This window comes from Dendropsophus ebraccatus, chromosome 5 (genome assembly GCF_027789765.1).
Source record: "Dendropsophus ebraccatus isolate aDenEbr1 chromosome 5, aDenEbr1.pat, whole genome shotgun sequence".
NCBI lineage: Eukaryota > Metazoa > Chordata > Amphibia > Anura > Hylidae > Dendropsophus > Dendropsophus ebraccatus.
In genome coordinates this window covers 138,179,002-138,204,615 of record NC_091458.1, presented here as the reverse complement: position 1 = coordinate 138,204,615, position 25,614 = coordinate 138,179,002, and the positions used below count along the sequence as shown (strand labels likewise).

Below are 25,614 nucleotides of genomic sequence, written 5' to 3'. Positions count from 1 at the left end.
TAAAATCTGTACTGTTAAACTTACACAGGGGTTTGTGTTTTACTTACATACACAATTGCTGCAAGTTCCTGACGTACGTTGGACCAGTCAGAATTTGCTCTTTCTGGATTTGCTCCATTGTCAAATACAGTAAATTTTGTCCCCATTAGATTGGACCTGAAAAAAAAAATCAGTTTAATAATAAGAAGTAAACACTGAGGGAGTGAGGGGGACTTATCATCATGCACCCCTGGCGTACAGATTCATCCCTTTTCCATAGTGTATGCCAGCCCTATACCCCGCTCGCTTGATGGGCGGGCATGTGGGGTGGGCAAGACAAGATGGGGAAGAGGCATTACCTCCTCCTGCCCCTTATTTATTAAGGTTTAAGCCTGGAGACAAGCATAAACCAGGCAAAAATCTACACCTGCTTAAGAGCCTGTGCAGGGCCGGCCAGCGTGCGCCTCTTAGTAAATCTGGATGGGAAAAGGGGGCGGGGCTTTATTTAAGACTGGCGTACTCATACACTAGTCTTGATAAATGTCCCCCTGAGTGTCACCCATTTTATACCACTGTACATGTCAAAATGGTTCCGTCATCAGATCAGTGTAAAGTTACCTTTATCTGGTGTATACATGGCAACCTGATCTTCTGGGGTGAGGTGCAACCACACACTGATCTGGAGACAGACCCTATAGTGACACATACCCAACATTTACAGTATGGAGAATCATTGCTTACCTCAGCTTCCCAATGAAATTCTCTCCACCACGTGATAAATCTGTAGCGTCAATTGAGATTAAGTAATTGGAGGTTTTACTCTTCTTCCGTTTTCTTCCAGCTAATAGGAAGACCTGGAGTATGAATAAACAGGTACATGTCATATGTACATCTGGTAGGGAGGGAGACTGATGAAGATGGGTCATGTCTCTCCTATAAAGGCCCTATTACACGGAGCGATCATCGAGTTTGGCAGATTATTGCTCCATGTAATAAAGACAAAATTCAGCCAAAGAAACAACCACTGACTGCACATTTCTACGTGTAATGGCTATATGTAATAGCGATGTACAGCTGATGAATGTGTGAAAAAAATAATAAACTTTATACATACGGGGGTATCCTTCCCGGGGTCCTTCTTGCTTCTGGCCGCAGCTGCCACTGGAGTTTCTGAGCCGGTCTTGGCAGTGACAGGCCACTCAGCCAATCACAGCGCTGTCCTGTCTATGCCAGTGATTGGATGAGCAGCCTGTCAGGGAGCAGCTCAGAATATCCAGTGGCGGCTGCAGGCAGATATACACACAACAAGGACTGCACGGACATCGCTAACTATATATATGTACAGCAAGGACTGCACTAACATCGCTAACTATATATATGTACAGCAAGGACTGCACTGACATCGCTAACTATCAGGTAATGATCGGCCCCTAGAAATAGAGCCTTGAATTCCATATGCCACGCCATCATTGTATGCAAAATGAGCTGTTTGTCGGGATCGGTGGGATTCTTACCTGGGGCTGGTGGTTATAGACAACCTCTATAACCAGTATTATTCACTTGATGTGAAGTGATGAATTACAAACAGTAACTCAGACAATAGTATCACAACATTCTTACCTTCTTGTCATTATCAAGATGGACATAATAGGTTGGATACCATCCTCTGTCCATTCCTTTTTTGTCCCTTGTGACCTTACATTTGATGGTTACACCTTGCGGTGCTGGACGCAACACAAATTCTTCCAGATTATCTACTTCAATGACAGGGGAGGGCGAGCGTTCTTCCTTCTGGCAAAAAAGGAAGCGTTTACACTGGTTTAACGTAGTTTATTTATCACCAGCATATTATTTACTTTATAAATCATTATTAATGCTGTTTTTACACTCATGCAGGGCTCCGTACATCAGGGTCCTGGTGATTATAACTGCACATAACGTGCACTATTATATAACACAATGCACGTATTATTACATTAAAAAAAAAACAACACTGCAATCGACCCCATTTTTCAGAAATTTATAAATATCAATCGTACAAGTGATTTTATAAAAAAAACTCTAATAGCTTTTGTCACGCAAAAAAGTTTCCTTTTGTACTCAAAAAGCTGTTTTCCTACCTGTTCCTTCACTTCAGAAGAAGAAGGATTTCTGTGTCAGTTATGGTCTATGGAGGGGGGAGAGGCCGAGGGGATGAGTGAGCACGGAGAGGAGAAAAGGCAGCCCCTGCACAGCACAACATCCTGCAATCTTAGCTCACCAAGTTCCCAGACCTGCACTGACCTTTCTGACCTGTGAATCCAACATTTTATGTGATCAGACAGTCTGCAAACTGTACAGCTTCTTGTCTCCTCTTCCTGGCCCCTCTCCCCTCCATAGGATATAATTGACTCTGCAAACCCGTGTTCACTTTGGCCCTCACTAATGAAGACGACTTTGCCTGATAATGAACAGATTTGGGGGGGTGTAAAACAGATCTTTGAGTACAGAAAGCTCCGTTGTTCACAGCGGCTGGCAGATTTATGTTCAGGACATTTATTGGCGAATGATATTTTAAAGGGGTAGTGCGGCGTTTAACTTTTATTCACTAAATAACACACATTACAAAGTTATACAACTTTGCAATGTGTGTTATTTAAGTGAATGGCCCCCTTCCCCGTGTTCCCCCCACACCGGAAGTGTTGGTGCATTATACTTACGTGTTAGCTGTCGACCCCAGCCGCCATCTTGTGTCGTCGACGTCATCTTCGGGAGGCCGAACCGCTCCAGCCATCCCTCATGCCGGCCCCCCTCTGCCGCGTCATCAGCTGCTCAGTCGCGATTGGCTGAGCCTAACTGTGCTCCCGAAGATGACATCATCGACCCAAGATGGCCGGCCGGGGTTGACAGCAATCCAGTAAGTATAATGCACCACACTTCCGGGGTGGGGGGAACACGGGGAACGGGGCCATTCACTTAAATAACACACATTACAAAGTTGTATAACTTTGTAATGTGTGTTATTTGGTTAATAAATCTTAAACGCCGCACTACCCCTTTAAGCCCTCCATACTTTAGTTACAACTTATGGCACCAAGTTGTTGTTATGCCCCTTTAAGCGGAGACAAATTCCATTCACTGTATAGTGCAGTGCTGAACAGCTTATCCCAGCTGTGTAGCGCAGCCCCGCAGATCAGTTACTGATGAGCTATCCTGTGGATCTCTAAACAGTACATTTTGCACGGAAAACCCCTTTAATTCAGAGCGATCTGCAGCATCATAAACAGTATCCACATTTAACTATTTAATTATATGTTTGTTTCGGAACCATACATTCCCCAACATTTGTCTCCGTACCTTTTTGGATTTCTTTCCTTTCTTCCCCCTTTTGTTTGTGTTCTTTACAGTTTCCTCCTCTTCTTCATCATCACATTTTGAAGACCCTGCTGAATAACTTTCATATTATAAAATTGGGCTTTGTCATTCTAACTGCACAACTGCTATTCAGGTCTTGTCATTTCTTAACAGAATAATATAAAACAGAATGCATCTATATTTACAAATGAGAGACTGTATTCTGAATTAAAGGGGTTGTCCAGCGAAAATCTTTTTCTTTCAAATCCACTGGTTTCAGAAAGTATAGATTTGTAATTTACTTTTATTTAAAAATCTCAAGTCTTCCCATACTTATCAGCTGCTGTATACCCTGCAGGAACTCTTCAAAGCAGTAGGAAATCCCCATAGAAAACCTCCCCTGCTCTAGACAGTTCCTGACATGGACAGAGGTGGCAGCAGAGAGCACTGTGTCAGACTGGAAAGAATACACCACTTCCTGCCAGGCATACAGCAGCTGATAAGTACTGGAAGACTGGAGATTGTTAAATAGATCTAAATTACAAATCTATAGAACTTTCTAACACCAGGGAGGACATTTATGAATATTACACCAGGGGTGTGCGCCAGGGAAAAGGTGCAGATTCGCGCTTTTTCCCTCTCCCGTGCCTCATTAATCATGATTTACGCCTGCTCATAGGCATAAATCATAATCCAAACCTACCCCTGATTTTGATTAGGGTACTCCGCACCCAGGTTCGGGCGTGTGCCTCTTAGGGAATTCGGCCATGGAAAAGGGGGCAGGGCCTAACTAAAGACTGGCTTACCAGTACGCCGGTCTTCATAAATCCCCCCCAAATGATTTGAAAGAGAAAAAAAAACAGTGCTAGCATTACTGTGGGCAGTGTAAAACGTCTAATATAACATAACAATGGGGGATATAGAATAATTTAGTGGACATTGAATAATTGCTTAATATCTTGTTACCTTTTTTCTTCTCTTTGACCTCCTTAGGTGGTTCACCTTTAGACTGAAACATATTAGCTGCCTTTTTCTTTGTTGATTTTATAAGCTTTGAATTCGAGTCCGATTCTTTATCTTTATCTTTACTTTCAGTTGCTGAATGAGGTAAGAAACAAAACAGCAATTCAAAAATCTTAGTGAATGAAAAATATGTCATGCTTTAAAGGGAACCAATCACCCAGAAAATCAATGTAAAGACAAGGATATGTGCTGATAGATCACCCAGCACACTTCCCAAATATGCCCCTGTAACCTCTGTGCCCCCCTCAATTAGACAGTAATCTTACTTTGTTCAGGTCACGCGCTGTATGTAAATTTTTGCTAAGTAGTCCTGGTGGGCGTATGTAGTCCTGGTGGGCGTATGTAGTCACGGTCCAGGGGCGTATCTAGTCACGGTCCTGGGGAGTATCTAGTCACGGTCCGGGGCTGTAATCACGCCCAGAGGGGCGTGATTCGGAGGCTTGCGGTCCAGTGACGTCATCCGGCGGCTTGCGTTCCGCGTCGCGGCCGCGCCGACGTGTTCGGGAACCTGCGCATGCGCAGTACGGCGGGAGACGACGCTGACGTACTGCGCATGCGCAGGTTCCCGAACACGTCAGCGCGGCCGCGACGCGGAACGCAAGCCGCCGGATGACGTCACTGGACCGCAAGCCTCCGAATCACGCCCCTCTGGGCGTGATTACAGCCCCAGACCGTGACTACATACGCCCCCGGACCGTGACTAGATACGCCCCCGGACCGTGACTGCATACGCCCACCAGGACTACATACGCCCACCAGGACTACTTAGCAAAAATTTACATACAGCGCGTGACCTGAACAAAGTAAGATTACTGTCTAATTGAGGGGGGCACAGAGGTTACAGGGGCATATTTGGGAAGTGTGCTGGGTGATCTATCAGCACATATCCTTGTCTTTACATTGATTTTCTGGGTGATTGGTTCCCTTTAATGCTCAAGCAGTCACATTTGCAGTGTATTTCCTTATTCTCCTGATGAATAAATAATTAAAGGGAATAAAATTAAAAATAATAAAAGGGAAAGGTTTATGCCACCTTAAATGAGGGCAGCATATGCTATTCGCAGTAATGCTGAACAGTGTATTACTTACATAGTTTTTTTTTTTCAGTCGTCCTCCTAATATGCAGGAGAATAGGATTCTTGCCGCACCCCTCCCCCCGCCCTCTAGCTGCTGACTGTTGACTGCCTATACACAGCATGGATAGATAATTGCCAATCAGTAGCTGGTGGGCGGAGATTCTGCTTCTCATGAATATCCAGGACTACTGGGTTCATGCACATAATGGAGAGGACAACTTATTGTCCATGTTTTTCAGGAGGATATCTCTGGATCTGCTGCACAGAACAATGTAAGTGATACATCATTCTGTTCAGCTTCTCTATCACTAGTTTATGCTACCCTGAGATAGGACAGCAGAAACCTGCTGACAGGAGCCTGTTTAAACAACTTTGTGAAAAAATTTTCGATGTTTCACTAGGAATGCTTTTGTAAGACTTTTCAAGGACCTTTTCTACAAATTCCTATAAAACAGAAACTGGTGTAGATTTCCCACAGCATCCAATGACAACTCAGGTTTTATTTTAAAAGCTAAGGTGTGATTGGTTGCTGTGGGCAGTTTACACAATTCACAATGGTTGGACAGTAGAGATGAGCGAATAGTGAAATATTTGATTGGATTCCATTCGAATAGATCCCGATATTCGACTATTCGAACGAATATCAAATCCCATTATAGTCTATTGGAGAAAAATCCTTGGGACTTGGAAATCAAGATTCGACCACTAGGAGGTCACCAAGTGCCCAATAAAACCTCAGGAAATGATGAAAACACATCTGGAATGCATATGGGACAGCAGGGGAAGCATGCCAGGGTGCATGAACGTAAAGTAGAAGTGTACCTTTTGGTCTAGCCGTACTTGCTTACGTATTAGGTGGTGTGTAATATTAGCAGATGTTTGTTTTTTGTTTATTCAGTACATTTGTGAAATACAATTGTTTGCAGAGTTATATATGCCCAGACAGTTCTATATGCCCAGTTATATGCCCAGACAGTGATATGAATTGCACACCTGTATATATTGCATATATATATATATCCACTTTCAGTATTACGTCACTATCACAGACTATCGACTCCAAACACAATATAACCTCTTTGTAGCTCCTGGGACTCATCAAGTATTTGAACACTGTTCAATTGGGGAAAAGGACCCGAATAGAGCTCCTCGGAGTGGGCAAGGGTGGGATGACTATGATGGAATAATTGTGCAGGTTTGGAGACATGAGTGTCAGACTCTTGGCTAGCCTCGAGACTGGAGTGAGTGGATAAATGACTGGAAGCACTCTCCGCCATCCATTGTAACACTTGGTCACGCTGATCGGGCCTCGACAGTTGTGTACCCCGCCCCCTGCACAACTGTCCTCTAAAGCCAGGGATGGTGGATGCATGCAATATTGGACGTCCCTAGTAGGCACGACCTATATCCCCAATCACTTGACCGCGGCTTAAAACCCCAGCAGCATTTCTGCGTCCCTGTCCTCTACGCATTGTAGTAGCCGTTTAGCTTTTTTCAATAAAATTTAGCTGTACCAGATAGTTTTTAATTTATCCCACACTAACAGTATACAGCCGTATATCGGATATAGAATTGTTTTTAAAACAATAGAAATAAAGGGCTGGTCAACACCTTCACTGGACGCAGACTGCGCAAATCTGTAGTAGCAAGATAAAAGGTATTTTCCCACAATTACATTATACAGCCGTATACCGGATATAGAATTGTTTTTACAACAATAGAAATAAAGGGCTGGTGAGCGCCTTTACTGGACGCAGACTGCACAAATCTGTAGTAGCAAGATAAAAGGTATTTTCCTACAATTACAGTATACAGCCGTATACCGGATATAGAATTGTTTTTACAACAATAGAAGTAAAGGGCTGGTCAGCGCCTTCACTGGACGCAGACTGCGCAAATCTGTAGTAGCTAGATAAAAGGTATAATCCCACAATTACAGTATACAGCCATATACTGGATATAGAATTGTTTTTACAATAGAAATAAAGGGCTGGTCAACGCCTTCACTGGACGCAGACTGCGCAAATCAGTAGTAGCAAGATAACAGCTATTATGCCACACACACAGTATTCTGCTGTATACACTCTCAGTGGGTATACACACTGGGGGACATGTATCAAAAGGCGAAAATGGCGCAGATGGGGTAGTAGAAATATTCGCAAAGGGTATCTTTGTGAATATTTTATTCGCATTTGCCCCATCTGCGCCACCTTCGCCAGTGGGGTGGATGGGGGGGGGGGTGCGGCAGTCCGCAGAGGGGGCGCCGCATTTATAATTTTTCTGGCGGAGAAATGACACTGAAACCTACGCCAGCTCTGAGCAATGTGCCTCTCCATAAATCCCCTGAGCTTCGGAGCTGCAGGGACATCTTTAAGCCCGGCGTAAAAAACGTCAGACTTCATAAATGTCCCCCACTGTGTATACACACTGCCTGTCTCACAACTGCTTATACAGTGTGTGTATATACTGCCTGTCTCACAACAGCTTATACAGTGTATACACACTGCCTGTCTCACAACTGCTTATACAGTGTATACACACTGCCTGTCTCACAACAGCTTATACAGTGTATACACACTGCCTGTCTCACAACTGCTTATACAGTGTGTGTATACACTGCCTGTCTCACAACAGCTTATACAGTGTATACACACTGCCTGTCTCACAACTGCTTATACAGTGTGTGTATATACTGCCTGTCTCACAACAGCTTATACAGTGTGTGCATACACTGCCTGTCTCACAACAGCTTATACAGTGTATACACACTGCCTGTCTCACAACTGTATATACAGTGTGTGTATATACTGACTGTCTCACAACAGCTTATACAGTGTATACACACTGCCTGTCTCACAACAGCTTATACAGTGTATACACACTGCCTGTCTCACAACAGCTTATACAGTGTATACACACTGCCTGTCTCACAACAGCTTATACAGTGTATACACACTGCCTGTCTCACAACAGCTTATACAGTGTATACACACTGCCTGTCTCACAACAGCTTATACAGTGTATACACACTGCCTGTCTCACAACAGCTTATACAGTGTATACACACTGCCTGTCTCACAACAGCTTATACAGTGTGTGTATACACTGCCAGTCTCACAACAGCTTGAAAATCTCAGTTGTTTTTTTTTTTTATAGATTTCGCCCTAACAAGGGCTTTTGGGGGGTCCCTTCCTACCTAACTTCACCTAAAAGCTCTCTCTCCCTGGTATGCAGACTGTCCCTCTCTAGCTCCAAACAGCAAGTGACACGAATCTCAAATGACTATTCTTGTATTCAGGAAGTCACATGGTTTAGCCAGCTAATCACAGTTAGAGGTTTTTTTTAACATCCTGCCTATTCCTAGTGCCTGTTCCTCCCCCCTGCATACAGTATTTATTGGCTGGAAAAAAGTGCCAGAGGATGTTGGAGGGCGAATCGAATTTTTACTGCGCTTTGGCTCGAATATTCGACTGCAGTATAACACCTCGAATAGCGTACTATTCGATCAAATAGCTGTTCGATTGAATAGTATTCGCTCATCTCTATTGGACAGCTCAAGTCCAAGCACTTCTCTTAAAATACTTAAAGGGGTACTTTAAAAATTATTTTAAAATCAACTGGTGTCAGATAGTTATACAAATTTGTAAATGACTTCTATAAAAAAAAACTAAACCCATCAAATACTTATCAGCTGCTGTATGTCCTGCAGGAAGTGGTGTATTCTTTCCATTCTGACACAGTGCTCTCTGCTGCCACCTCTGGTCAAGACAGGATCTGTCCAGAGCAGCAGAAAATCCCCATAGAAAACCTCTCCTGCTCTGGACAGTTCCTGATATGGACAGAGGTGGCAGCAGAGAGCATTGTGTCAGACTGGAAAGAATACACCCCTTCCTGCAGAACATACAGCAGCTGATAAGTACTGCAACACTGGAGATATTTTAATAGAAGTAAATTATAAATCTGTATAACTTCCTAAAACTAGTTGATTTGGAAATATTTTTTCAACAGAGTACCCCTTTAACAGGCTGCGATTCAGGGCTGGATTGCCAGATGGCCAGGGTCCTTTGTGTGACACTGTTCTCCTGCCCGCCAGTGAAGCCGAGACTGTTTGCACAAAATCACAACTTTATTGCTATAATTTAATTTACAAATTATGGAAAAAAACTACACAGCTTAAAAGCAGCTATAAGCTCAAGAACATTTGATGCCACCCAAAGTCCTGGAGCAAGGTAAAGCACCACTTAAAGGTAAAGCAAGGTTTGTGGAAGGGAGAGCTGGGCATGGAGACAGTTTGAGGGCTGAACATGGGTCTGTATTCTGACAGGTGTGGTGCTAATGTGTATGCACTGACAGGTGTGGAGCTGATGTGTAAATACTGACAGGCGTGTGGAGCTGATGTGTATACACTGACAGGTGTGGAGCTGATGTGTCTGCACTGACAGGAGTGGTGCTGATGTGCATGCACTAACAGGAGTAGTGCTCATGTGCATGCACTGACAGGCGTGGTGCTGATGTGTATGCACTGACAGGCCTAGTGCTGATGTGTATGCACTGACAGGCATTGTGCTGATGTGTATGCACTGACAGGTGTGGAGCTGATGTGTATATACTGACAGGCGTGTGGAGCTGATGTGTATACACTGACAGGTGTGGAGCTGATGTGTCTGCACTGACAGGAGTGGTGCTGATGTGCATGCACTAACAGGAGTAGTGCTCATGTGCATGCACTGACAGGCGTGGTGCTGATGTGTATGCACTGACAGGCCTAGTGCTGATGTGTATGCACTGACAGGCATTGTGCTGATGTGTATGCACTGACAGGTGTGGAGCTGATGTGTATATACTGACAGGTGTGGAGCTGATGTGTATACACTGACAGGTGTGGTGCTGCTGATGTGTATGCACTGACAGGTGTGGTGCTGATGTGTATGCAGTGACAGGCGGGGTGCTGATGTGTATGCACTGACAGGTGTGATGCTGCTGATGTGTATGCACTGACAGGTGTGGTGCTGCTGATGTGTATGCACTGACAGGTATGGTGCTGCTGATGTGTATGCACTGACAGGTGTGGTGCTGATGTGTATGCACTGACAGGTGTGGTGCTGCTGATGTGTATGCACTGACTGACAGATGTGCTGATGTGTATGCACTGACAGGTGTGGTGCTGATGTGTATGCACTGACAGGCCTAGTGCTGATGTGTATGCACTGACAGGCATTGTGCTGATGTGTATGCACTGACAGGTGTGGAGCTGATGTGTATGCACTGACAGGTGTGGTGCTGCTGATGTGTATGCACTGACAGGTGTGGTGCTGATGTGTATGCACTGAAGGTGTGGTGCTGCTGATGTGTATGCACTGACTGACAGAGGTGGTGCTGATGTGTATGCACTGACAGGTGTGGTGCTGATGTGTATGCACTGACAGGCGTGGTGCTGATGTGTATGCACTGACAGGTGTGGTGCTGATGTGTATGCACTGACAGGTGTTGTGCTGCTGATGTGTATGCACTGACAGGTGTGGTGCTGCTGATGTGTATGCACTGACAGGTGTGGTGCTGATGTGTATGCACTGACAGGTGTGGTGCTGATGTGTATGCACTGACAGGTGTTGTGCTGCTGATGTGTATGCACTGACAGGTGTGGTGCTGCTGATGTGTATGCACTGACAGGTGTGGTGCTGAGGTGTATGCACTGACAGGTGTGGTGCTGATGTGTATGCACTGACAGGTGTGGTGCTGCTGATGTGTATGCACTGACAGGTGTGGTGCTGCTGATGTGTATGCACTGACAGGTGTGGTGCTGATGTGTATGCACTGACAGGTGTGGTGCTGATGTGTATGCACTGACAGGTGTGGTGCTGCTGATGTGTATGCACTGACAGGTGTGGTGCTGATGTGTATGCACTGACAGGTGTGCTGCTGATGTGTATGCACTGACAGGTGTGGTGCTGCTGATGTGTATGCACTGACAGGTGTGGTGCTGCTGATGTGTATGCACTGACAGGTGTGGTGCTGATGTGTATGCACTGACAGGTGTGGTGCTGATGTGTATGCACTGACAGGTGTGGTGCTGCTGATGTGTATGCACTGACAGGTGTGGTGCTGATGTGTATGCACTGACAGGTGTGGTGCTGATGTGTATGCACTGACAGGTGTGGTGCTGCTGATGTGTATGCACTGACTGGTGTGGTGCTGCTGATGTGTATGCAATGACAGGTGTGGTGCTGATGTGTATGCACTGACAGGTGTGGTGCTGATGTGTATGCACTGACAGGTGTGGTGCTGCTGATGTGTATGCACTGACAGGTGTGGTGCTGATGTGTATGCACTGACAGGTGTGGTGCTGCTGATGTGTATGCACTGACAGGTGTGGTGCTGATGTGTATGCACTGACAGGTGTGGTGCTGCTGATGTGTATGCACTGACAGGTGTGGTGCTGCTGATGTGTATGCACTGACAGGTGTGGTGCTGATGTGTATGCACTGACAGGTGTGGTGCTGCTGATGTGTATGCACTGACAGGTGTGGTGCTGATGTGTATGCACTGACAGGTGTGGTGCTGCTGATGTGTATGCACTGACAGGTGTGGTGCTGCTGATGTGTATGCACTGACAGGTGTGGTGCTGATGTGTATGCACTGACAGGCGTGGTGCTAATGTGTATGCACTGACAGGTGTGGTGCTGCTGATGTGTATGCACTGACAGGTGTGGTGCTGCTGATGTGTATGCACTGACAGGTGTGGTGCTGATGTGTATGCACTGACAGGTGTGGTGCTGCTGATGTGTATGCACTGACAGGTGTGGTGCTGATGTGTATGCACTGACAGGTGTGGTGCTGATGTGTATGCACTGACAGGTGTGGTGCTGCTGATGTGTATGCACTGACAGGTGTGCTGCTGTTCTTAGAAGAAAACATATTCTTGCACAACTAAATAACAACTCACCTTTCTTTTTGCCATTTTCTTTTTTCCCACCATTTGTTAGGAACATAGCTCCAGTGTCCTTCTGCTTAGCTTTGGCTCCATTACTTTTTGCTGGAAGGTCACTTTTAACTCCTGCAAAATGCAAACTGGCCTAAATGAAGGTAACATGGGGTTCTGCAGCATCAATGTTCTTTGTCCCTCTGACATTGGTCACCGTAGGAGCGCTTAGTTATGGCTGCAATATGAAATTCCTGTCTTTTAGCATAAATTGTGACTGCTAGCAATGGAGCTGGAGTTCATACTGTCTTAAAGGGGAACTCCAGCAAAAATGTTTTTCTTTTAAATCAACTGGTATCAAAGTTGTATAGATTTGTTCCATAGAATTTACTTCCATTTAAAAATCTCCAGTCTTCCAGTACTTATCAGCTGCTGTTTGTCCGGCAGGAAGTGGTGTATTCTTTCCATTCTGACACAGTGCTTTCTGCTGCCACCTCTTTCCAGGTCAAGAACTGTCCAGAGCAACAGCAAATCCCCATAGAAAACCTCTTGGGCTCTAGACAGTTCCTGACATAGACAGAGGTGGCAGCAGAGAGCACTGTCTCTGACTGGAGAGATTACACCATTTCCTGCATGACATGCAGCAGCTGATAAGTACTGGACGACTGGAGATTTTTGAAGAGAAGTAATTTATACACATGTATATTTCTGACACCAGTTGATTTAAAAAAAATTCTCAAGACCACCACTTTAAATTATTTAAAAAACCCCTATTACCTCTTTGCATGTTCTTGGACCATTCTCTGTACCTTATCAGGCATTTACCACTTCCTCTTGCACCCACATATAATTTTAGGGTTATTACAGCTTCTGTTACGGGATGTCAATTATACATCATAATGTTATGCTGGACTTTATAACTGATGTCCTTGTAGTTTTTAATGATATTCCATACAACCGACCTTTCTGTTTTTTCTCTGTGTTATTGGAATCTGTCTTGTCTGTTTCCTTCTTTTTTGGCTTTTTTGTGGTCTTTTCATCTTCTGTATCCTTTTCTGATCCTAAATAGAATTTCAAACAATAAATGACCACAAATATGAAATGAATGTAATACAAATGTTTTTGTTTCTGATTTTATCCAAATTTTTTTTAAAGAGAACCTGTCACCAAGACCATGCTATCTAATCTATCACCATCATGTTATAGAGCAGGGGGAGCTGAGCGGATTGATATATATTTTTATGGGAAAAGAATCAGAGTAATTTGCAACTTGTTGGTTGAAATTCTGACTTGAGGAGTCCAGTGGGTGGAGTCACTCAATGGACTGGACTCTTTAGCATGGAAACATCAGAGATTTCAACCAATAAATAACAAGTTATACAAAATATTTTCCTATAATCCACTTAGCTTCTTCTGCTCTATAACATGATGCTAATTGGCTATTAGCTAACAGCATTTTTACGGTGACGGGTTCCCCTTAAAACACCTACATACAGGAAGCTGGTATTACTTGTAATTTTAATTGCTAAATTTAGACAAGGTATATTCTTATGCTGGTCTTAAATTAGCCACCCCATCCCCCATTCACCTTGCTGGATTTACTAAGAGGCGCACACCTCTGGAGCTAGTGTACAAAAGGGGGCAGTTCATAAATGTGCCCCTCTGTGTTCTTATACTTTGAGTATTCATCCGGGTTACTGTTAGCCCCCTGTGTATTTTTAATGGCAGGAATAAAACAAGAATCCTACACATTTCTATGGGACTAAGGGTACTATTACACGGGCCCGATAATAACTGTAACTGCTAGATCGGCGCTCGTTTACCGGGCCTAATACATGGGCTGCATGAACATATTACCGATGTCCTTGCAGCCCTTGCTTAAAGTGACACTGTCACCCCCTTTGTGCATTCTGACATCTCTACACAGGTGTAGTGGGTAAATTTATCGTTTTTCATACCTTATTTTATATCATATGTCATGGTGCTTGTTCAAGTAAAAAGTGATCTTTTATCAACTGCAGATTGTGTTAAGTGGGTGTGGCCTCGCGGCATTAGCGCCACTTAGCCCCGCCCACAACGCCAACCATTGGAACAGGCTGGCCTAAAGGTCTAGGCCCCACCCCCTCTAGGTCGGCCCACCAATGGTCGCCAGCACAATCTGCAGATCACTTTTTACTTAAACAAGCACCATGACGTATGATATAAAATAAGGTATGAAAAACGCTAAATTTACCCATTACCCCTGTGTAGAGAGGTCAGAATGCACAAAAGGGGGTGACAGTGTCACTTTAAACTCTATACATAAACCTTAAAACTTAAACCTATCCATGCTGCAGGGCTCCTCTTGCGGTGGTCCCAGACAGTAATTGGCTGAGCGGCCTGTCAGCTCAGACAGGCCGCTCTGAAGCTGCATCGCGTGGGACCCGGTGAGATGTCATATGCATAAAATGGCCACGTTTTGGCTCCAAAATAACAGACACCCAAAAAAGGCAGCAAAATTACAAAAAAAAAGTTGTGTGAACCTAGCCTAAACAAGAATGTTAATTTGCAGCAGAAGAGTCAGAAACCTCTAGACGTTTTGATAATCTTTTCGGTCTTTTCAAGCCCTCGCCTTGTAACCGGATAGACACAGAAATATCAATAGGCAACTTTAGGCTATGTTCAAACAACGCCCAATTTCGGCCATCATTTTGGATGGTCATCAATTTGAATCGAAAATACGGCCTTATGATACAAATTAGAGTATAGCATATATATTTTCGTTTCAAAAATACGTCCCAAATTTTTTTTTTATGGAACAATAGCCTCATCTATTAAAACTGTTTCACGTATCAAAGAATTTTGGATCTGCTCATTGACTATAACTTTAAGTTTGTTGTACAACTTCCTACTTAGGCTACAGTGACACATTGTCAGTACCGTACAGGACCGCAAAGATTTAAACTGATTCAGAGCTCATGATGCTGATGATACATGATGCCGGGAACTCCGAAGTTTGTTCCGTTGCTCATGGTCTGTAGTTTCGGACAGTACACGGAATGTGTAAATATAACCTAATTTAGTAAGCTGGAAAAAGACCATGTAGGTCGAAACATCGCTGTTGTGTATGTGCCATGAGGTAATAAAGCAATTTTTGTACTATAATCGCCTGGATGCTGTTGCTTTTTTTTTTCTAATTTAGTAAGTAGCATAGCTTCAGTGTTGGCCTGGATTACCTTGGGCCCGCGGGGGATTCCCCTGCTCTCCTGTGGGCCAGTCCGAGCCTGCATAGCTTTATATGTTTCATCTCAAAGCTAATATCCGCGTATGTATTGGCATGTAGGATAGGATAGAGTCATTAAACTGCTTAGTGAATTGGAGGCTCTCTCTTCCTATTGTCACTTGTAAATACAACACGTCAGTAATCTAGCACATTGTATGCCTTTTCTGCACCTGTATTCAGTATACACTTTCCTCACCAGGTTTCTGTTTGGATGCTTTAGTGGCACTGAAATGTGATAGTGCTGTCTCCTTCTTTTCTTCGGTGGTTTCCTTGGATTTTTTTTTCACCACCTTTTCTTCGCTGTTTTCTCCTTTTTTCTTTTTTACTTTTTTAGTAACTGTAAAGAAATAGAAGCATAAAACTTACATATTTTGTCACGTGTTAAATATTGCCTAACTGTAATTTGGATTTTCATCGCTTTTTTTTTACTGTCCCTTTTTTTTACAGGGTATTCAAGAGAAAATGTTTTTCTTTCAAATCTTCTAGTGCCAGAGATTTATAATTTACTTCTAATAAAAAGATTTCCAGTATTCCAGTACTTTTCAGCTGCTGTATGTCCTGCAGGAAGTGGTGTATTTTCTTCAGTCTGACACAGAACTCTCTGCTGCTACCTCTGTCCATGTCAGGAACTGTCCTGAGCAGTAGCAAATCCCCATAGAAAACCTCTCCTGCTCTAGGCAGTTCCTGACATGTCAGACTGGAAAAAATATACCCCTTCCTACAGGACATGCAGCAGCTGATAAGTACTAGAAGACTGGAGATTTCTAAATAATCATAAATTACAAATCTATATAACATTACAATACCAGTTGATTTTAAAACTATTTTTTCTCTGGAGTACCCCTTTTATATCAGTGATTAATGACCTGCATTCTTTTTCAATCACTCATTTATAGCAGCTACAAAATTCCCAATAAAGTAATGACACTCTAATAATATACTATAATATATTGTACTATACAAGCTGCAAAGCATATTTTCATCAGTGTTATTTGTCTACTGTAGCATAATACTAATGAACCACCAAGTATATAGCCAATTTGCTGTAATCCAAGGGGCAAAAAAAAAAAAACGGTAACGTTTCTTGAGCTGACGGACAAGGTGGGCTATCCAGTAGGAGCATGTAATGACTGGTTCTCTATATATACTGATGGCGGATAATCGTTTAGTTTCCAGTCAAGTCTACTGTTGCCTTATATCAGTGCTTATATCAGTGAGTTTAAGAGACAAATCAAGGGAAGGCAATAGTTTTCTTTTTTTTTTTTGAGGACTTTCATCACAGATGATAAGGCCCAGGCATCCTATTGGTCAGTCTGGTGAGGTCCAGGCAACCTATTGGTCAGCCTGGTGAGTCTCGAGCATCCTATTGGTCAGTCTGGTGAGGCCAAGGCATTCTATTGGTCAGTCTGGTGAGGTCCAGGCAACCTATTAGTCAGTCTAGTGAGGCCCAGGCATCCTATTGGTCAGCCTGGTGAGTCTCGAGCATCCTATTGGTCAGTCTGGTGAGGCCAAGGCATTCTATTGGTCAGCCTGGTGAGTCTCGTGCATCCTATTGGTCAGTCTGGTGAGGCCAAGGCATTCTATTGGTCAGTCTGGTGAGGTCCAGGCAACCTATTAGTCAGTCTAGTGAGGCCCAGGCATCCTATTGGTCAGCCTGGTGAGTCTCGAGCATCCTATTGGTCAGTCTGGTGAGGCCAAGGCATTCTATTGGTCAGCCTGGTGAGTCTCGAGCATCCTATTGGTCAGTCTGGTGAGGCCAAGGCATTCTATTGGTCAGTCTGGTGGTGGCCTATATCACCTTCCTATTTAAATGATTCCTGGTTTTAGTGGCTTCTCTATTTAGTGGATCCTCTATGACTATTACTCTCTGTAGTCTGTTCTTTTCATTTTTTTGGTTGTGTTCTGTTTCTAGTTTTAAGATTTCCTTCTTACCTTGGGACTGTGGCTCACAATCTTTAACTTCTTCTTTCTTCCCCTTTGACTTCTTGCCTTCTGTTTGATTCTTTGACTCTTTGGTTTCGAGCTTCTGCTTTGTTGTCTATTTTGACAAATAGGTATTGTTACTACATGAGGCCCATGGGAGGCATAATTACTGTATGAGGCACAGGGGAGACATTATTACTATATGGGGGCTCAGGGGGTCATTATTAACTATAGACTCCAAACACAATATAACCTCTTTGCATAATGGAAAAAATACTCGGACAACTTATTTCCTCTACATTAGTGTGGACAGTAAGCCAAATATTAAGCAAAAGAAAATTTATCATGCAGCCAATTAAATCACAAAATGCAAAGTTGGTGTGGGGATTACTTTAAACGGCAATAGAGTCTCTCTCCCCATGCTGTATAGCCAAACAGCAGTTCTTTTATTTTTTGAGGCAATGGTTAAGCCTGGAATACATGGGAGCAGTCGGAAACAGCTGATGCATTTAATAAAAGTGTCAATAACCTACAGTTACTGTCTAAAGCTACAGGTTCACTTCACCAGGGCCAGAAACCTCAGTGACACGTATCTGTTCTCTAAAATAACAAACAGTATCTTCTCACAAGGCCCATGAGGTTAGCCCTCGAAAAATTAGCTTGAAGCCCATGAGGTTAGTTCTCGAAAAATTAGCTTGAGGCCCTTGAGGTTAGCCCTCAAAAAATTAGCTTGAGGCCCTTGAGGTTAGCCCTCGAAAAATTAGCTTGAGGCCCATGACGTGAGCCCTCAAAAGATTGTATAGAGGCCTAAGAAGTGAGCCCTCAAAAAATGTATAGAGGCTTATGAACTTTGGCCCATGAGGTGAGCCCTAAAAAAAAAATTGAATAGAGCCCTATAAACTGGCCCCTAAGGTGACCCCTCAAAAAAATTGTATAGAGGCCTATGAACTTAGGCCCATGAGGTGAGCCATGCCCAGGTTCTCCTGCATTTGCTCTTTCCCACTGAGCCCAGTGCTTTGCTTTCAGGTGACGCCGCATGGCAGAGGTGGTCAAGTTGCTCTTCTCCAAGCCTATACTCAGTTTGGAGTTACATAGCGTGCAAATGATAAAGCACTCTCCGCCATCCATCATAACACTTGGTCATGCTGATGACAGCCTTGACAGTTGTGTAGCCCGCCCCCTGCACAACTGTCCTATAAAGCCAGGGATGGTGGATGAGTGCGATGCTGGACGTCCCTCTGAAGCATGCGCTGTATCCCCAATTACTTGACTGCAGCTTGAAACCACAGAAGCATTTCCGCATCCCTGTCCTCTTTGCTTTGACCTACACATTGTAGTAGCCATTTAACTTTTTTCAATACAATTTAGCTGTACCAGTTTTTAATTTATCCCACACTAACAGTATACAGCCGTATACCGAATATAGAATTGTTTTTACAACAATAGAAATAAAGGGCTGGTCAACGCCTTCACTGGACGCAGATTGCACAAATCTGTAGTAGCAAGATAAGAGGTATAATCCCACAAACAGTATACAGCCATATACCGGATATAGAATTGTTTTTACAACAATAGAATTAAAGGTCTGGTCAACACCTTCACTGGACGCAGACTGCGCAAATCTGTAGTTGTAAGATAACAGCTATTAGCCCACACACACAGTATACAGCTGTATACACTATCAGTGGGTATACACACTGTGTATACACACTGCCTGTCTCACAACTGCTTATACAGTGTATACACACTGCCTGTCTCTCAACAGCTTATACAGTGTATACACACTGCCTGTCTCACAACTGCTTATACAGTATATACACACTGCCTGTTTCACAACTGCTTATACAGTGTCTGCCCCTCTCTAGCTTCAAACAGCAAGTGACACGAATCTCAAATGACTATTCTTGTATTCAGGAAGTGAGATGGTTTGTCCAGCCAATCACAGTTAGAGGGTTTTTTTTAAGTCCTGCCTATTCCTAGGGCCTCTCTCTCCCCCTGCATGTTTATTGGCTGGAAAAAAGCGCTAGGGGATGTGGGAGGGTGAATCAAATTTTTACTGCTTTTTGGCTCAAATATTCAACCAAAGCCGAATACCTCAAATAGCGTATTATTCGATCGAATAGCTATTCAGTCAAATAGTATTCACTCATCTCTAATTATATTATTACTGTTTGAGGCACAGGGGAGGCATTATTACTATATGGGGGCACAGGGGAGGCATTATTACTGTATAAGGCACAGGGGAGGCATTATTACTATATGAGGCACAGGGTAGGTAGTATTACTATATGAGGCACAGGGTAGGTAGTATTACTATATGAGGGCACAGGTGAGGCATTATTTCTATATGAGGCACAGGGGAGGCATTATTACTGTATGAGGCACAGGGGGGGGTCATTATTACTGTATAAGGCACAGGGGAGGCAGTATTACTATATGAGGCACAGGGGAGGCAGTATTACTGTATGAGGCACAGGGGAGGCATTATTACTGTATGAGGCACAGGGGGTCATTATTAATATATAAGGCACAGGGGAGGCAGTATTACTATATGAGGCACAGGGGAAGCATTATTACTATATGGGGGCACAGGGGAGGCATTATTACTGTATGAGGTGCATGGGAGGCATTATTACTGTATGAGGCACAGGGGAGGCAGTATTACTATATGAGGCACAGGGGAAGCATTATTACTATATGGGGACACGGGGGAGGCATTATTACTATATGGGGGCACAGGGGAGGCATTATTACTGTATGAGGCACAGAGGAGGTATTACTACTATATGAGGCAAAGGGGAGGCATTATTACTATATGAGGCACAGGGGAGGCATTATTACTGTATGAGGCATAGAGGAGGTATTACTACTATATGAGGCACAGGGGAGGGATTATTACTGTATGAGGTACAGAGAGGCATTATTACTATATTGAGGCACAGGGGAGGCTTTATTACTGTATGAGGTACAGGCGAGGCATTATTACTGTATGAGGCACAGGGGAGACAGTATTACTATATGGGGGCACAGCAAGAGGCATTATCATTATATGGAGGTACAGGGGTCATTATTACTATATGAGGCGCAGGGGAGGCATTATTACTATATGGGGACACAGGTGAGGCATTATTACTTTAATGGAGACAAAAGGGGTATTACTAGTATAAAGAGGCACAGGAGAGACATTATTACTATATGGGGGCTCAGGAGGTCATTATTATTGTATAAAGGCACTGGAGACATTATTACTGTATGAGGCACAGGGGAGGCAATATTACTGTATGGAGACAAGGGAGGCATTGTTTAATGGAGGCCCAGGTGGCACTCTGTATATAGAGGAGGCCCTCTAAGGTTACTTCATCCATCTTGCTTCGCATTATAACATGTATGTACATTAAATCCTGGGATGGAAATAAACCTTTGTATTCCCCGGCTATGAAGCGTGCTCCGGAGCGGAGCGCGCTTCATAGGAGGTGGGGGCCGGCTGCAGTGAGCAGCCGGGACCTCTCCGGTAATGACATGCTGCAGCTCCTTAAACGCCGCGACCGCGGCGTTTAAGTGTGAGTGACAGCGGGAGTCCCCTGTCACTTACCGATCGGGACCCCTGCAGTGTGACTGCGGGGGTCCCGATCGTTAAAACAGACCGCCGGAGGTCTCTCACCTGCCTCCGTGCGGTCCAATTGGCGCTCTGGTCACTGAGCCTGCACAGGCAGGCTCAATGAGCAGATCGCCGATAACACTGATCAATGCTATGCCTATGGCATAGCAATGATCAGTGTAAAAATCAAAGTAGTGTATGTAAAAGTCCCCCAAAGGGACTTCAAATGTGTAAAAAAAAAAAAGTTAAATTCACTAACACACAACCCCAAAACCCCTCCCCCAATAAAAGTTGAAATCACCCCCCTTTCCCATTATATAAATAAAACATATAAAAATAAATAAATAAACATATAATATACTGTAGCGTGCGTAATTGTCCAATCTATTAAAATATAACAAGCGTCATTGCGAACGGTAAACGGCGTACACGAAAAGAGGGGAAAAAGTGCGCGGATTACCGATTCAATGTAACATTATATATATAAAAAAAAAATTATAAAAAATGATCAAAACGTCCGATCTTCACAAATATGGTATTAATAAAAACTAGAGATCATGGCGGAAAAAATGACACCCCATACAGCCCCGTAGGTGAAAAAATAAAACCGTTATAAGCGTCACAATAGGCCCATTTTATTTATAATTCATTGCCAAAAAAAGGATTTCATTAAAAAAAAATATATAACATTAGAGAATCTGTGTAACCTGCATATGGTTGTGTTCGGACTGACCTATAGAATAATTGTATCATGTCTCTTTTACCAATATAGTGCATTACGTAGACACAGGAACCCCCCAAACGTTACCATATTGCATTCTTTTTTACAATTTCACCTATTTATATCTTCATAAATAATATATTTGGGATTCCCTCATACATGTTATGGTAAAATGAAAGACGCCATTACAAAGTACAACTATTCCTGTAACAAATAAGCCATTACATGGCCTTGTAGATAGAAAACAGAAAGTGCTAGAGCTCTTAGAAGGGGAGGAGGGAAAAACCAAAGCGCAAAGATCAAAATTTGCACGGTCCACTGGGTCATTTTGGGCCTGGTCCTCAAAGGGTTAAGTAGTGGTTGTTCTTGATGCTGAAATAACAAATAGGACTCAGAGCAAACTTCCATAATAACTATAACTCATCCTACAAGAGCAGGATTAACTCCATCAGGCTGGGTTCACACTTCCGCCGGGGCTCTGTCGCAAGTTCCGTTTATTTGGAAGGATCTAAGAGGACAAAAAAAAAAAACTGCAAGCAGTCTTTTTTTTTTCTCCGCTCAAGTCCTAAAAAACAAACGGGAGACCAGAAACCCAACAAAATCCCATTGAAGTCAATGGGATCTCTCAGGTATCTGTCCTTTAGTGCACGGATCATCAAACTTAATTTTGTGCCATTGGACTATGTGACTCTAGTGTGACCATCGTCTTAGTAAGACCTTTCATGTTCATACACAACTATGCAGTAAATGGAGAACTAAAGTTGCAATATAAATTTTTGTGTTTATTAGAAAAATTAGGCACACATGAACAAATAATAAATTACAAAAATCACAGCAATTTTTATGCAGAAATAGAAAATCTAAAATTATAACTATAAAAAGAAAAATGTAAAAAAAAAAAAATATTAAAGACAAACTAAATATAGGTTAAATGGTGCCCATTCACCCCTATTTATTAGTACTGTGATGGTTCTAATTACATAATCCCCATTCATTATCTAATCAAACTTTAATAATTCTTCAATAATTCTAAAAACATGGTCCATGTGATTGTATCTTACCTTGTTGCTGGCCATATTTCCTCCTGTCCTGGTTGTGTTATGACATGATGACGGGCTCCTTCATACCCTGGTGCGACTGTCACTTACAGAACAGCACCTGACCTCCTTCATGCTAATTACAGATTATCCCGGGTCACTAATCTTTCTGTGACCATCTGGCATTAGCACACAAGAAAACAGAGGGGGAAGGTGGGATACAAAATGGACATCAATTAAATCCAATACGTTATCTCCATATGTTTTCATGTCTATATGGGGAATATTCATAATCATTTGGAACGGGTATTTGAGTTTCTTTCTCTTTTCATCTTCCTCCTAAGAACCGAGACAATTTTTTTGAGACACCAATTGTAATTTGCAAAGACAGACTTAATTTTTCCATTAAATATGCTGCAAAACCAGAAAAAAAATATGCCCTGGGAAATTGAAAAAAAAAAATCTGACATGTTATCTGACATGTTATCTAGGTTCCTCAAGTCAGTATGATTATAACAATATTTTTCATTTTATTTGATGGCTTTTAAAAAATTTAAACCTACAAAAATAAACTAAGGGGGAGATTTATCAAAGGGTGTAAAATATAGACTGGTGTGAACTGCCCACATAGGTGTGATTGCTGTCGGCTGTTTGTGACAGTTTAAATACACCCTAAATTACACCCTTTGATAAATCTCCCCCTAAGGCTATGTTCACACAACGTCAAAAATATTGAAAAGGCGTCCGATTTTAATATTTAAAATAACATCCGTTTTTGCCGTGATTTAATTGACTGCAATGGCAATGCATTTAAGTCAATGGGAAGACTGACGTCCAATGCACACAGTTTATTGAATAACGGATGTTTTTGCCGCGGGCGTCAAAATAATGAACATGATCATTATTTTCGGACGTCTTTTGCAAACAGTGGACGTTTTTTATTAGTAGTTCACACACATTTTTTCTTTTTCCACCGTTCTTTCTCCTTTTTTACTATTAAAGGAGAAGTCCGGCGAAAATTTTTATTAAAGTATGATATTGCCCCCCAAAAGTTATACAAATCACCAATATACACTTATTGCGGGAAATGCTTATAAAGTGCTTTTTTCCCTGCACTTACTACTGCATCAAGGCTTCACTTTCTGGATAAAATGGTGATGTCACGACCTGACTCCCAGAGCTGTGCGGGCTGTGGCTGCTGGAGAGGATGATGACAGAGGGACGCTCAGTGTCCCTCCAGTGCCCTGTGTCCCTCAGTGTCCCCCTGCCATCATCCTCTCCAGCAGCCACAGTCCGCACAGCTCTGGGAGTCGAGTCGTGACATAACCATGTTATCCAGGAAGTTAAGTCTTGATGCAGTTATAAGTGCAGGGAAAAAAGCACTTAATAAGCATTTCCCGTAATAAGTGTATATTAGTGATTTGTATAACTTTTGGGGGGCCATACAATACTGTAATAAAAAATTTTGCCGGACTTTTCCTTTAAATTCAATAGACTTTTCAATTAAGCGGCACCCAAAGGCCAATTAGTAATCCCAAACTAAAATAATGTGCAAACACAATTCATTGCACTAATGGGAGGCCAGACAGCTATATAACTTCCGTTATTTTAGACTCAAAATAACGGACATCATTTTAAACAGAGCTAAAAAAATGTTCTTGTTCTTAAAATTTCTCTATTACCTTTCTTATAACGCTTATATTTTTTCTTTATGGGGCTGTGTGTCATTTTTTTGGCGCCATGAACTGGATCTGTTTCTATTGGGACCTTGCATGAGTATATGCGACTTTCACTTTTATTGCATTTTTTCTGGATTTTGTGTGACAAATTTTTTATTCCGCTTACGCCGTGCGAGATCAGGAATGTGAATGTAATAGATCAGACAATAACGTATGCGGCAGTAGCAAACATGGGAAGGGGCTTTTTATTATTTTGCTGCTCAAATGAGGGGCTGGAGCCCATAGAAAACGAGCAGTGAGCCGGAATCAGTGCCAGAAGAACACTGAGTTACCCGGCCTAAGAGGTAATGGTGCATTAGGGGAAGCCTGATCACCCCCACTGCACCACCAATGAGGCTTTTTAATGGCAATTAAATGCCCCTGTTAGCTTTAACAGCGGCATTTAATGGTTAATTAGCCAGTGGCGGCGATCATCCGGTGATTGCTAATAGCCAAACTCATTTTTTGGCCATCAGGGTATGTTCACATAACCATTTTTTTTTGTAGGCAAAAATTGATAATTATTATGATAATTTTTTATGGTCCTGATTATGAAAATACAGCTGTATTTTTATCCCAAAAATAGTTATGTGAAAATACCCTCAAGGTGGGAATCATATGATAGTTATTCTCTCATTGACGCTGTACTATTCTCATGTCTTACACCTCCCCTACTCTGCACAGTTCCTATTTCGGACAGAGGTGGCAGCCGAGAGCACTGTGTCAGACTGAAAAGAAAACATCGCTTTCTACAGGACATACCGCAGCTGATAAGTACTGGAAGACTGAAGATTTTTAAATAGAAGTAAATTACAGGTGCCCCGGTCAATTTTTTGAACCACGGCACGGTTCCCGTGTATGGCGCCGTTCTATCCACGGGTACCTGGCTGGGGATGAAGCACTGGAGGCAGGCCAGCCCACCCCAGGGTGGGAGAAAACAAGCAGTACACAGGGGTTGCTTAAAGCCATCCGAAAATACATATTTCCGATGGCTTTAGCTGCTGAGAAGTTTCTTTACCGTCTGC

At 42.9% G+C, this 25,614-nt stretch overlaps 1 protein-coding gene across 1 annotated transcript in view; it reads right to left on the bottom strand.

Moving 5' to 3' along the window:
* TULP1 (TUB like protein 1) overlaps positions 1 to 22,910 on the bottom strand; it is a 30,835-nt gene extending 7,925 nt beyond the window's left edge. Inside the window, exons 1-10 of the mRNA XM_069972983.1 lie at positions 22,896 to 22,910; positions 17,525 to 17,630; positions 15,789 to 15,929; positions 13,293 to 13,391; positions 12,351 to 12,465; positions 4,279 to 4,400; positions 3,316 to 3,401; positions 1,600 to 1,770; positions 721 to 833; positions 48 to 156 (exon numbers count right to left, since the gene is read on the bottom strand). Of these exons, the coding sequence (XP_069829084.1) occupies positions 48 to 156; positions 721 to 833; positions 1,600 to 1,770; positions 3,316 to 3,401; positions 4,279 to 4,400; positions 12,351 to 12,465; positions 13,293 to 13,391; positions 15,789 to 15,929; positions 17,525 to 17,630; positions 22,896 to 22,910 (1,077 nt within the window). The remainder of the gene's footprint in view (positions 1 to 47; positions 157 to 720; positions 834 to 1,599; positions 1,771 to 3,315; positions 3,402 to 4,278; positions 4,401 to 12,350; positions 12,466 to 13,292; positions 13,392 to 15,788; positions 15,930 to 17,524; positions 17,631 to 22,895) is intronic.
* Positions 22,911 to 25,614: the final 2,704 nt, after the last annotated feature.